Source organism: Kogia breviceps, chromosome 2 (genome assembly GCF_026419965.1).
Source record: "Kogia breviceps isolate mKogBre1 chromosome 2, mKogBre1 haplotype 1, whole genome shotgun sequence".
Classification (NCBI taxonomy): domain Eukaryota; kingdom Metazoa; phylum Chordata; class Mammalia; order Artiodactyla; family Physeteridae; genus Kogia; species Kogia breviceps.
Genome location: NC_081311.1, coordinates 135,138,373 through 135,152,494, shown reverse-complemented (window position 1 = coordinate 135,152,494; position 14,122 = coordinate 135,138,373). Strand labels below are relative to the sequence as shown.

The 14,122-nt window shown below is 35.0% G+C and overlaps 1 protein-coding gene across 8 annotated transcripts in view; it reads left to right on the top strand.

Annotated features, from left to right (window-relative positions):
* Positions 1 to 14,122, top strand: part of LOC131750102 (sodium channel protein type 3 subunit alpha) — a 108,989-nt gene that overhangs the window by 28,429 nt on the left and 66,438 nt on the right. For all 8 annotated transcript variants that reach the window (XM_067026217.1, XM_059052431.2, XM_059052439.2 and 5 more), the window contains 3 exons: positions 1,495 to 1,808; positions 7,400 to 7,518; positions 9,117 to 9,206. In XM_067026217.1, the coding sequence (XP_066882318.1) occupies positions 1,545 to 1,808; positions 7,400 to 7,518; positions 9,117 to 9,206 (473 nt within the window). In that variant the 5' untranslated portion in view covers positions 1,495 to 1,544. The remainder of the gene's footprint in view (positions 1 to 1,494; positions 1,809 to 7,399; positions 7,519 to 9,116; positions 9,207 to 14,122) is intronic.

The window sequence follows — 14,122 nt, the reverse complement described above, 5'->3', positions numbered from 1 at the left end:
GGAAGGTCAGTATATCCATGCAATCAACTGCTAAGAATTAGAAGGCCATTTAGGGATAAACTACCATGGAGACTAGAATAAGGGCAGAGACAGGTGGGTGGTTGCAGATAAGGAAAATGTCACAGATAACTTGGATGATTATTTTGATGCCAAGGTTGTAGATCATTCTACAAGATGACTGGTGTACTCACTGTTTTTTTGTTACTTTTTCTATTTTTTATCTTGATTTTATAATGAGATTCTTGGCAGTGAAAAATAATATAACTGTTAACTTATGTTTCAAAATTTATGTAGCTGATTTCCTGTATTTTTGACAGCTCTGTCACATTTCCAGCAGATAGAATTTTTTCCCGTCCCTGGGAAATTGAACATGTCTGCTCCACATGTCTGCCTTATCTCAATTCCTCTCCCAGCCAGGTGGTAGGCATGAATGAATGTGCCCCTGTACTCTGCAATTCCCAGCCCATTCCTGAACATCCACAGTCAGTTGTAGTTCCAGCAAGTTAAGACCTTATTTAAAGAAGAGTGGCTTGAATTGTGAGGATGCTTGAAACCACAACAGAGGAAATGGCTGGAGGAACTGAAGATAATTATTAGATTATGATAGTTGACACTAGTACAGTGCTTGCTAATTCCAGAAAAGTCTAAACATTTAATGTAAATTAATTCATTTATTCCTTACAATAACCTGGGAGGTCAGTTTTCATGTTATCCCCATTTTATAGATGAAGACTGAAGCACCAAGAGGTTACATTTTTAAAGTCATGCAGCTCATCAGTGGCAGAGCCAGGGTTTAGAACAGAAGTCTAGCTCCATAGTCCATGCTTTTACCGCACTACACCAAATGGAAGATTCAGGAAGAAGATGAAAATTGTCTTGGAATACTTAAAGAGCAGCAGACTGGGAAAGGAAGTAAATATATTCTGCATTGCTTCAGAAGATACCTCAGAAGGATCCAAGGTGAAAAGCTAAACAGAAACAGTTTTGACTTCTCTGTCCCTGCTGACAGTCAGACCTTGTCTGGAAAACCAGTGGTCAATGATGCTGATAATCAGAACAGTGGCTGGGTTAGGCAAAACTTATTTTCCTATCCTGAGATTTTATGAGTCAGGGATATACCACTGCATTGTCACCAGGATTTCTTTCTTTGGAAAGTTAGTAAGATGTGATAAAAAGAGGACGGAGAGAAATAATGGGTCCTTGAGTAATTTTATTGACGAGCATTCTTGGCATTACTCTTTACCAAACATATACTATACTTTGGTGCAAAGGTATCAGAACAGACTTTTGATGGACATATAAAGTTGGTGTATTGAAAATTAGATTGAATGATGCTTCTAAGTTAAAATTTGTAGTGCAGCATGAAAAGCACTACTTAAAGTTTATACTTTAAAAAATTACTAGAAGAAACATTAAATGACATCTTGGTTGATTTTCTTAATCCCTCTCATTCATTTGGTTTCCTAACTCTCGTGCATTTTTTTAAAATTGTAGGCTATTCTTATGTAAGAAGCTAAACGTAATTAAATGTGCAGGATGAAAAGATGGCACAGGCACTTCTGGTACCCCCAGGACCTGAAAGCTTCCGCCTTTTTACTAGAGAATCTCTTGCTGCTATCGAAAATCGTGCTGCAGAAGAGAAAGCCAAGAAACCCAAGAGAGAACAAGACAACGATGATGAGAATGAACCAAAGCCAAACAGTGACTTGGAAGCTGGAAAGAACCTTCCATTTATTTACGGAGACATCCCTCCAGGGATGGTATCAGAGCCACTGGAGGACCTGGACCCATACTATATCAATAAGAAAGTGAGTGTTGATTTTATCCTTCCAATACTCAACTTTAATATACTTTGCTGGGGCTCATATATATATAACACCATAATTTTTCTACCGTTAAAGATTTTATACTTTTTATTTCCACTTATTTTTAAGCACAATATAATAAGCAGAAACATTTATAATGAATGAAGTCAGGATCTGGCCAAAGTAAAGAGATATAAAGAGATGAACAATTTGTACAATTTCATAGTAATTGATACTTTCAAAATTAAAACTGACATCAACAAATCAAAATATGCTATTGCCGACATATTTAAGCACACAGTAGACAACAGAATAGTAGCTATGTGAAAGAAGAGTTATGGGATACATATACCTATTTTTTAGTTCTTATTTGCCTTGAGGTTTCTTCACAATAGATTTGTGTTCTAGAGGGCAATAAATAATCTTTTACTTAGCATCCTCTTATAGGAAGATATACATTGAGAAGCATGGTCACCCAAGGACACATGTTTTTGGTCCACTAACCTGGAATATGATTGGGAGCTTCTCTTAACCTTAATTTGTCACAGGCTAGATTCTATAACACTTACATATTGTTAAAAAATCACTCCAAGAAAAAAATGTCAAGAACAGAAGGCAAAAAAAAAAACCCCAGAAAACCTCATTTTTCCATCTATATATGATTTAAATCAACAGCTATGACTGTGCCTTCCTAATACTATAATAATCACATAATTCTGTCAGAATTAGCTAGTTTTGATGTTAAACCAGCTGTACAGTATTTTATAGGAAATATAAAAAATGGATGATCGATTCTATGCTTTCTAATTGGGTATTTTGACATCTTACAACCACAATTTGTATTTCATGTTCACAAGCATAAAAACAGGCCCATGTAGAAACTAAAGATAAATTAATATCACCACGAGTCACTGGCTTACAGATTAAAGGAGATACTGAGCACTTTTATTAGCCGAAGCCAGCCCTTTTAAAAGGAATGGCGAAAGAAATTGCATTCTTTAAGCAGCAAACAATTTATAAGATCAATGATGGTTAAAGGAACTGACAATTAACAATTCAGACATGGAACTAGCCCTATTGCTCTAAAGGAGTGCTTCTCAAACTTACATGTACATACACATCACCAGAGGATCTTGTTAAAATACAGATTCTGATTCCATCGATCTGGGGTGGGGTCACGGATCCTGCGTTTCTAACAAGCCCTCGAGTGAGACTCATGCTGCTAGTACATGGGCCACGCTTCGAGTAGCGAGCTTTAAAATGCTTTATTTAAAGTTACAGAACAAAGTTAAATAAACAGGTCCTTTCTTCTTCCTCCTTTTAAACTAGCTTCATGAAAGGTGGCAGATAATATATATTCATATAGTTCTAAAAATAATTTATTCCAGTAGTTTACTATAGAATTGATAAAGAAAATTTTGAAATTTAGTTACTGTATTATTACACATGATGATGCTACTGAGGCATTCCCCCAAGAAACTAGAAGAAAATTCTCCTCTGAATATTATTGATTCAAACTATATATTTGCAAAGATACCTTCAAGAGACAGGGGCATGACTGATACTCTGACATGATTAAAAGTATCTGCTACTTAAAGAAAGGAAGTGTCCTTAAGAAAGGGAACTGGTAAAATTAAGGGGGAAAAAGGAGAATAACAGAGACAAACATTACCATTTTCCCAGGGAGACAGATCTTTAGTTAGTAGTAGCCCTGAAAGCATATTCCTCCCAGAAAGTCACTTCATTGTAAAGGGGCTACACTGTACTACCTAATCAAGATGTCATCAAACATACGTATTATTTAACTAAGTCAGCTTATTTGGACTCCACCCTCAGCAAAGAATATCTTATAATTTGTCTTCCCATAGATCTGCTTAAAGAAAAGAATGTGCTGGTTGTGCTACGGCAATTATTTCAGCCCATGTGACAGTGATATATCTGGTTGTATATAAGTAGATTGGCATTCTGATTTTATATCAGGCTTTAAAGCTTGGTTAATGTGAGTCTACCGCTCAGGATCAGAATTGTTCTCTGTGTGCTAAGAAAGTCAGTTTTTATTGCCTTCCTGTCTGACAGCAAGACTTGAACCCTGATTTACTCATAATGGCCATGACCCATCTTGAGAGACATCTAGACTGTTTACTGTTGTCTGCACAGCTTTCCTTTATGAAGTGTCCATAAAGATAAAGATTGAGGTGCTATTGAAGAAAAAGGTAGTTTGTAGTTCTTAGGATAGAAGGAGCTAATGTAGGAAGCTAATGGAGAAGTTTTGGAATTTAAAATATGGTATAGAGCTTGTTAATTATATGAAATAATGCAGATGAAAGGCATTTTAAAATTGTAAAGCATTATGTAACTTTGCTTCCATCAATTAATGATACAGTTTACATACCTAATTTAATCATATGAGCAACATCACAGTGTATTTTAATGGCATTCAAATTGAACAGATAAAACTTAAGAATAGTGACAGTAATAATAATAGCTAACATTTGTTATGCTCATACTTTGTCAGGTACTGTTTGTGTGCTTTAACTGGTATAACTTATTTAATATTCAAAGAACTAGTGAGGCAGGTACTATGTTAACCTCATTTTATAGATGGGAAGGTGAAGCCCAGAGATGTTAAGTAACTTGCCCAAAGTCACATTCCATAAGTGGTGGATTAGGATTCGAACCCAGGCAGTCAGGCTCCAGAGCCAGAGCTCATAACCACTAAGCAAAACTACATATGGTGTTTATTAATATAAGAAAAGAGGGCTTCCCTGGTGGCGCAGTGGTTGAGAGTCCGCCTGCCGATGCAGGGGATGCGGGTTTGTGCCGCGGTCCGGGAAGATCCCACATCCCACATGCCGCGGAGCGGCTGAGCCCGTGAGCCATGGCCGCTGAGCCTGCATGTCCGCAACGGGAGAGGCCGCGACAGTGAGAGGCCCGCGTACCACAAAAAACAAAAAGAAAATAATTTTTTAAAAACAATTGGTTTTATAATTTTGAATTCTCTGATGTATGCGGTTCTGCTCAGAGAACTTATTCTTGCCTCAAGTAGTAAAAATTTTAATGAACCTGTAAAATGTGCATTTACCTGGAAAAAAGAAGCAAGCAGCATTCCAGAGTAGACAATAACCAGTTTAACATACTTCCGGATATAACATTCATCACCTTAGTAGCAATAAGTAGTACTATTTTTTTAAGTCACATCAATACTAATCATTTCTTAGAGGACTGATTTTGGAATTGACACTATTTATCTCTCCTCTTTTGACATGTCATTCTGTCAAATAATTTTCAGTTTAGACATATCTCTCAATAACGTAAGAGCCCCAAATTTCAAATGTCGTTCTTGAAATTTTTTTCACCATACAGGACATTAACGTTTTATTCTGAATTTCTCAGAACTCAGAGTTTTCTTTGTGTTAGGGGCTGTTCTCCAAAAATAAACTGGTATTGGTTCTTAAGGTCTGCTTTTTCCAGAATCAGTAAATTCACCGAAGATGCCCTTGGCATGTCGTTTTTAATCCTATTAGTACTACAAAGGCCAATCTTGTGGGAAGAGAAGAGGATTCTATGTTTTAAGGGACAGTTCATTCCTGTTCACTCTATTTTTGGAGATCTTTTCAAAATAAAATCCTCTCAATGTTACAAGTGGTTTTTTCAGGGATATTGTTTCAAAAAAGCATGAGTAAATGCACCTTAAACTATGGTAAACTTTACATATTACTGCTGTCATTGAATGTTTAAATGGATCTAGATTGTTTGGCTATAATATTACATGATTTAATCCTGTGAATTCAAAAAATCCTTTAATGCATTTGTGCTTCAAGGGCACTCTTCTCAATGTCCACTGTCCCTTGTGGATAATCTCAGTGCTAGTAAAGAACAGTTTATTTGCCCTTGCCATAGAATTGTTCAAATTTACAGAGTACTGTTCATGGAAAATGGTTGGTGAGGTCCATGGTCTTGAATATCAAAGGCCAATGTGCAGAGACGTTGTTTTCTCTACCCTTTATACTTACAATATAAATATTTTATATTTATAAAATATAAATATTATACTCACAATATATCTATTCAAACAGAGCATGTTGTCAGTGAACAAGAATGTATGGGATATAGCCCTTACTTAAAGGATAAAAACATATTATTAAGTAACTGGTTATACAGAATAGATGTCTTAAAGGTAAATGGCATTTTAAAGATAAACCCACATTTAATGAAAACAAGTGTTTATTTGCAAACCAGGCTATTAAATACTGTGGAAAAAAATGGAGAAAAAGTAGCGAACAGGCTCTTTATGCTCAATGATTTATAACAACTTCTAAGCTAGTCCTCAGTGGAATGAACTCTACATGTAAATTGCTACTTGACTGTAATTACAAGCAACATGCCAATGTGCGTATATTAATGTACTAAGACTTACTGGAAAAGGGAAACAATTAGGGAGTGATCAGAAGGCAGTGTGATTTATCTGGAAAGACATGGTGGAGGAGATGATCTTGATAGCTGAGGACATTCCCAGAGAGTAGGAATTTTCAATCCTTGGCTGCATATTAGAATCACGTGAGGAAATTTTTAAACATACCATTGTTTGTGCCCATCCTCCAGAAATTGATTCAATTGTTCTTGCGTGTATCCCATATATCGGTGATTTTAAAATCACCCCAGGAAATTCTAACATGTGGACAAGACTAAGAACCTTTGATATAATAGTGGGTCATTGTAGGTGGGACCTTATTGTCAGGTCTGTTACAGACCTGAAACGGGAGGAAGTTTGCATTACATGACCTTTCAGGTGCCTCCCTCCTCTAGGATTCTATGACACTCATTTTCAGAATCAGTGGGAGACGTTGACAGTGAATGGAATTGGCAAGTGAATTGATTGGCTGGAACAGAGATGCTTTGGTGGGAAAAAAATAAAAGATGATCCTAGAGAGACCTACTAGGTAATCGCTGGGTAGTACAGCTTAAATGCTGAATTGAAGATTATAGGTTTCAGGGAATGCCCTTTGAAACCATGTAGTTCAGCCTCTTTTTTTTTTTTTTTTTTTTTCAGCCTAACTCTTAATGCAGCTGTTCCTTCTCAGTATTACCAGCAGATCTATAGAATGAGCAAAACCAGGTTATTCAGCCTGTTTGAACATTTTAAAGTAGGATAACTACCAGAGGGAAAATAGCCTTCATAAACTTTGGAGTTAAAAGACTTGATGCAATTAAAATATTTATAAAACATTATTTTAATAGCAGTATGTACATAATAATCTGAAAAGTTATCAAAGCTGGAGACAGATGGTAAGTCTTAGATAGACTTAGAGTCCATAAAGCTACCTTACATCTTGGTAAAAATTTTGTGTAGGATCATCAGTTTGTATCAGGAAGTTGATACCTGAGAGACAGATTAGATAATAGTATATCGTATCTTTATTTGTAGCTATATGTTAATTTAAGGGAGAAACATCTAACATGTTTATAGTTATGATATACAAACTGGCTTAAACAAGTTCAAACAAATCAGGTAAAAAGTTTTTTTATGTGTATAAGCTCTTCAAATAAGCCACATGTCTAATCTAGTAATTTTTTTCTCATATTTTCTTTTTCAGACTTTTATAGTATTGAATAAAGGGAAGGCAATTTTCCGATTCAGTGCCACCTCTGCCTTGTATATATTAACTCCGCTAAACCCTGTTAGGAAAATTGCTATTAAGATTTTGGTACATTCATATCCTTTTCATGTGAATTGTCTAAATGCTGTTTCTAGTAGTTGATTTTACAAAAAAATGTCATTACTTTTCAAAAAAATATAAAATTTCTTTGAGATTAATGGTAACATTGTTGTTTAATCTGTTTTACTCATTGATTTTCTGCTATTTATAATAAGATTATTGTAGAATGACTATTATATGATTATAGAAGTAAAAAACGCTACCATGATAGTGAATGTGTAAATGAAACACATTGCGTAGTAGGAACAACAGCAAATCTACTTCAAACTATTTATTAACCTCAATTAGACCATATATAACCACCACTAAAGAAACATAGTCTATGGTGCTTAGTATTATTATCTATATTACCAAATGTTCAAACTTTTGTGCCTTAATTCATCCTATATTTTCATCAACTGGGCCTGTCCTCCCTCCCTCCCTCCCTCCCTTTCTCCCTCCCTCCTTCCTTCCTTCCTTCCTTTCTTCCCTCTTTCCTTCCTTTAGTAAATATCTTTTAAACTACTATGTGCCTATGTATATGATTGATAATATATATTTAAAACTCATTGAACTTAAAACTACTTACAGTGATAGTCAAAATGTATATGTAAAATGACGTAATAGGGGTGGATTTCAAGAAAATTCTCAAGACATGATAATAAAATAGAAAGGTCATCTTCAGACATAGTGTTCAAGAATGGGCATTTATACAGATTCAAAACAGGCTAACATAAAAACTAAAAGAGAGACAAAAGAGACAGGGTTAACCTAGAGACAGGGGAAATAGGACTGGTAACCTTTTGAAGTGCATTTGAATTCTCCCATTCTACGGTTTAATAAAGTACTGACGTTTTAAAATGAAAGATTTACCTCAAAATATGTAATCATAAACTTCCTTAGAGTGAAGTCTGGATTGAGATCCTAAGGGAAATTACTCTACCTAATTCTTAGGAAGGTTTAAAAACAGTGTTTGTTTAGGTATGGTGTGAACTAGATACAGGAAGATAGCTAGATGGTCAAAGTTCCCACACTCTCAAGTGGTAATAGAAAGAAAATAATACTAGCTCTTTAGCAAAAAATTGTCTCTCTCTTTATTCTTACGTTGTAAATGCTAAAGGAACAAGTTACATCACTATAAGACTGCTAGAGTTCCTAATTACAGCGGAATTCTCAATCAGTGTAATCCTCAAATATATGGGGCTGTACATTCTCAAGTGTATTATATTGCACTCATTAACCTTTTTTCTGTCAGTAGAAACTGTAAACGATACCTGAAGTATAACTTTTAGACTTATACTATAAACTTCCTAAAGAATGGTCATTTCCCCTGTAGTGCAGTTTCACGCAACTCACTGAAATGCAAAATTCCCATTTGCTTCTCTTTCTATTGAATTCAGTTTTGTGAGAAAATGATGTAAAATAAAAAAGAATGGACCAAGAGTGTATGACAGACTTTGAAGTTTCTTACTGTTTTTGCCATTGTTTTAAAAGAAATAAGTAAGGTTAATTTTACAGGTAACTTGTGTTGAGTTTTTTTTTTTTTTTTTTGTACTGGGTCATTTTTAAGTGGCCATGACATTGTACTAGCATTTATTCCTTAACTATAATCTACTTTATTCAGCATGCTTATCATGTGCACTATTTTGACCAACTGTGTATTTATGACCCTGAGTAATCCTCCAGACTGGACAAAGAATGTAGAGTAAGTAGAAATAATTTCTTGGAATGAGAAATACACACTCAAATTCTCTAGCAATCTCCTTATAGTTATGGTCTGACTCATGGTTTCCACTTTTTTGAAGTCAGGCTAAACACTTTTAAGAAAAAGTTATTTCCATAATATGAAAAAAATAGAGGAAGTTCTTTAGGGGACTTTTTCTCCTATGAGGTAGGTATTTCTTCCGACAAAGGATAGTATCTGTTTAAGAAAGGTTATTAATTGTATATACTAGGTGGTAAACTATACAATCATTTAGCATAAAAGTTAAGACTGAATCACAGTTATGTCCTTTAGATAAAATATAATTACCATTTGAATAATTTTATAAATAAAATTATTTTATTCTAGTATATTACCATTATTGTTATATTCTGATAAAATAGATTTAGGCATTTAGCTCTATATTACTATATTAGGCATTTCAGTTATATGTTGTATCATTACATTTAGGAAAAATACATTTGGGTATTTAAGTTACTTTGCTGTTTATTTATATTTCAACACATAGTTTATTTAGACAGAGGATGTGTGCTAAAACACCACAGATGTGTTCTGTAAAAAGGAAATACAGAACTACCATATGACCCAGAAATCCCACTACTGGGCATATACCCTAAGAAAACCGTAATTCAAAAAGAGTCATGCACCACAATGTTCATTGCAGCTCTATTTACAATAACCAGGACATGGAAGCAACCTAAGTGTCCATCGACAGATGAATGGATAAAGATGATGTGGCACATATATACAATGGAATATTACTCAGCCATAAAAAGAAACAAAATTGAGTTATTTGTAGTGAGGTGGATGGACCTAGAGTCTGTCATACTGAGTGATGTAACTCAGAAAGAGAAAAACAAATACTGTATGCTAACACGTATACATGGAATCTAAAAAAAAAAAAAAAAAATGGTTCTGAAGAACCTAGGGGCAGGACAGGAATAAAGACACAGACGTAGAGAATGGACTTGAGGACATGGGGAGGGGGAAGGGTAAGCTGGGATGAAGTGAGAGAGTTGCATGGACATATATACACTACCAAATGTAAAATAGATAGCTAATGAGAAGTAGCTGCATAGCACAGGGAGATCAGCACGGTGCTTTGTGACCACCTAGAGGGGTGGGATAGGGAAGGTGGGAGGGAGACGCAAGCGGGAGGAGGTATGGGCATATATGTATATGTATAGCTGATTCACTTTGTTATAAAGCAGAAACTAATACACCATTGTAAAGCAGTTATACTCCAATAAAGATGTTTAAAAAAAAAGGAAATAAAATGTCTTTGCAAAACCATGTTCAAAAAAATAACAGGGCTTAGGGCTTCCCTGGTGGCGCAGGGGTTGAGAGTCCGCCTGCCGATGCAGGGGACACAGGTTCGTGCCCCAGTCTGGGAAGATCCCACATGCCGTGGAGCGGCTGGGCCCGTGAGCCATGGTCGCTGAGCCTGCGCGTCTGGAGCCTGGCTCTGCAACGGGAGAGGCCACAACAGTGAGAGGCCCACGTACCACAGGAAAAAAAATAAATAAATAACAGGGCTTAAGGGGGAAACATGATTATGGACAGATCACTCAAAACTTATAAAACTTTGTAATTAGAACACTAATAAAAACAATGACAATCCTAATAAAAAGATATTGGCCCAGTTAAATCTCTATGGACATTTGTACCTAAAATCTCAGCCAGCAACCTCCCTGCAGTCTCAGACCATGGGTCTTGTCCTTTCTCTCTTGCAATGGAGACCCTGGGAACATTTGAATGATATCATCAAAATAAAACATTTGACTCAGTATTTTAATACAGAGGGAAATATCTAAGCACAGTAGTTTTGGGCATGTTAAACTAGACCCTACTTGCACTAAAGAAGGAAGTTCTGTTAATTTTTTCATTCGTATTAAGGTCTTTTATTGCTAAGGATGTTCTATGTAAATGTGAAGGAAAAGCTGTCCCTGATTATTTCAAAGCAGCAATACGCTGGGGAAAACTGTGCTTTAACTAATACAATCTCTGCATTATAACAACATTATTCCTCAATTTGTCCATAACGTGTGAGATTATTCGTGACAAAGAAACATGCTATTTAGTGAAACAGAAGATGTTTAGGTTATACAGGCTATTTATGTATGGTATAATGCAACGATCAGGTATTTGTTTCAGTGCAAAAGAAAATTTTATTACATCCTTCTTATTGTTATATTTTTTAAAGTAATTTCCAACAGGAGATAAGTTATTATGACAAATACTGCCACTTCTATTTCTGTTTTTTATAGATTTCTATAAGGATTTACAGCATCATTCTAAGCTATCATTTGTCAGTGGTTTAACACATCAGTTAAAGACTTTTTTGATAGTAGATTGAAAATGCTCCCTAGAAATCATTTTAGTAGAGATTCCAGTTCTTATGTTGAGGCAAGCCACTTAACAGAATTCTTATGATTTGGGGATTAACAAATGGACATACCTATATAAAACTACTCTGTATGTTCTTTTCCCTGCAGAAATTATTGACATATTTTAACATGTATGTTAAAATTTGTATAACATTATTAAAAGATAGGTACATGAGAGAGTGGCATGGACATATATACACTACCAAATAGATAGCTAGTGGGAAGCAGCCACATAGAACAGGGAGATTAGCTCGGTGCTTTGTGACCACCTAGGGGGATGGGATAGGGAGGGTGGGAGGGAGACGCAAGAGGGAGGAGATATGGGGTATATGTATATGTATACCTGATTCACTTTGTTATAAAGCAGAAATTAACACACCATTGTAAGGCAATTATACTCCAATAAAGATGTTAAAAAAAAAAGAGAGACAGGTAAAGGGGACACTTAAATATTATTACTTGAATATGCAGTTTTCTCTTTTCCAAGTCATTTTTAGAGATGACTATATCCATTATGAAAAGTCTTAGCTTTACCAAAGCTTTTGACTTACACTGTTTAGTTGGGAAACTTTGCACAGGTTTCTGATCAATTATCTCTAGTCAGTTGGCAGCAAGGCAGCAGGAAAACAAGCAAAATATTAGTGGTTACAGCCAAAAAACAAAACAAAACAAAGAAACAAACAGACAAAAAAATCACACAAAAAAGCAGAGTCCAATGAAAAGAGAAGTCAGTTCCGACATGAAAATAGAAGTCACTGATAGCAGAAACTGTCCCTGTACAAAGAGGTGGCATACTCAGAAGGCCTGAGGACCATATTGTACAGTGAAGGTTGTTATTATGTAAGGCAAGGCACTTCTATAGACATTAAAATTACAGGGGAAAATGGAACACCTTGTAACATGGACAGAATCAACAATATGATTAAGAGCCTAGTGGCGGTACAGCCAAGAAAAATCAAGATCCCCTTGATTCTCACTGAACTGTTCAATCTAGTTTGCTAATAGGTACATCTGAACACCCATTCTGTGCAAAGCTGTCTCAAATGTTATGTTCTAAGACCTCTCTTCCTTGGATAGCAGCTATCACACTCACCATAAACTCCAAATGTCCCCACAAATTTTCTTCCTTTTCCAAAAACAGGAATAGGATCAGGGACTTTAATCTTGTTTCTAGTCTGTAGATAACTTAGAATTGCTTAAGCATAAACCACAGGGCACTAACCATTAATAGGATAAACAGAACATACATGGGAGCTGTCTCTTATGTCTTTTGTAATGCCAGGTAACTCTCCAAACAGAAGTGTCATGGTGATTATGTGTAATACACAAAGATCCAAACCAAAACACAAGTAACCATAAGCTTGGCATTGTAAATTATATGTCTTCCTAATAAAGTCAGCTACTTCATAATAAGTAAAGATAGCAGTTATACTTACTCCTCATGAAATTAATTGAATTGTTTAAAAAAGGAAGACTTAGGAAAACTAGATGTGAAGATTTCTGCATACATTTTCCTTTGATTTCTTTGTTCCCTCATAAGAGAGAAATTTCTACAGAAAAAAAATGTGAAAATAACCCTTTTTTTCACATATAAAATACTAGTAGGGTAGAAAAGATAATGAATTTTAATGAAAGTAAATTAAATCTTTGTGGCTTGAGAGGAGTAATCTGAAGAACAAACTTAGACTGTACTTTTAAAAAGAATCCACTGTTGAAAAACAAGTACTCTCTCCCAACTATTTTTGGAAGAAACAGAAATAACTTGTATTGTCAACACTCAAAGGAGAGAGGGCTAGAAATTCACTACCAAACAACAAATGGAAAAGTCTTTCACCATTTTGGAGGCTGAATCTTGAATTTGAGCATGTTTAAATGATTTGGCCCAATTGCATAGTAACTGATGAGAGGTTAGATTCAGGAATTTTGGTATCCCTGAATTTTGGTAATTTTGGTAATTGTATAAACACAAACACAGAAAATACTAATGCACTGAAAGTTTTTTGATGAATATGTATATATACACATATATATATATTTGGTGAATATGTGTGTGTGTGTGTGTGTGTGTGTGTGTGTGTGTGTGTGTGTGTGTGTGTGTATATATATATATATATATATATATATATAGAGAGAGAGAGAGAGAGAGTGGGGGTGGGGGGAGCAGATTTATAACTTTATGCCTGAATCTTAAGGATAAAAAGGGGAAGTATATTTGCTAGATTAGACATGTAAAATATCTCCCAAACTTATTTTAGTGATTAAGAAATTTGAGTGAAATATTTTATTATAAATAAACAAATCCAAGAAATGTTATCTCTTGAGCTATAATGTCCAATGAGCTATAATATCCAATGAGCCACATGCAGCTATTGAAACTTGAAATTTGGCTAGTCTTAATTGTTGAAAGGATAACATTTTAGATATATTGGTTTAAATAAAATATAATATGCAAACTAAGTTTACTCCTTCCTTCTTACTTTTTTATTTGGTTACTAGAAATTTTAAAACTAC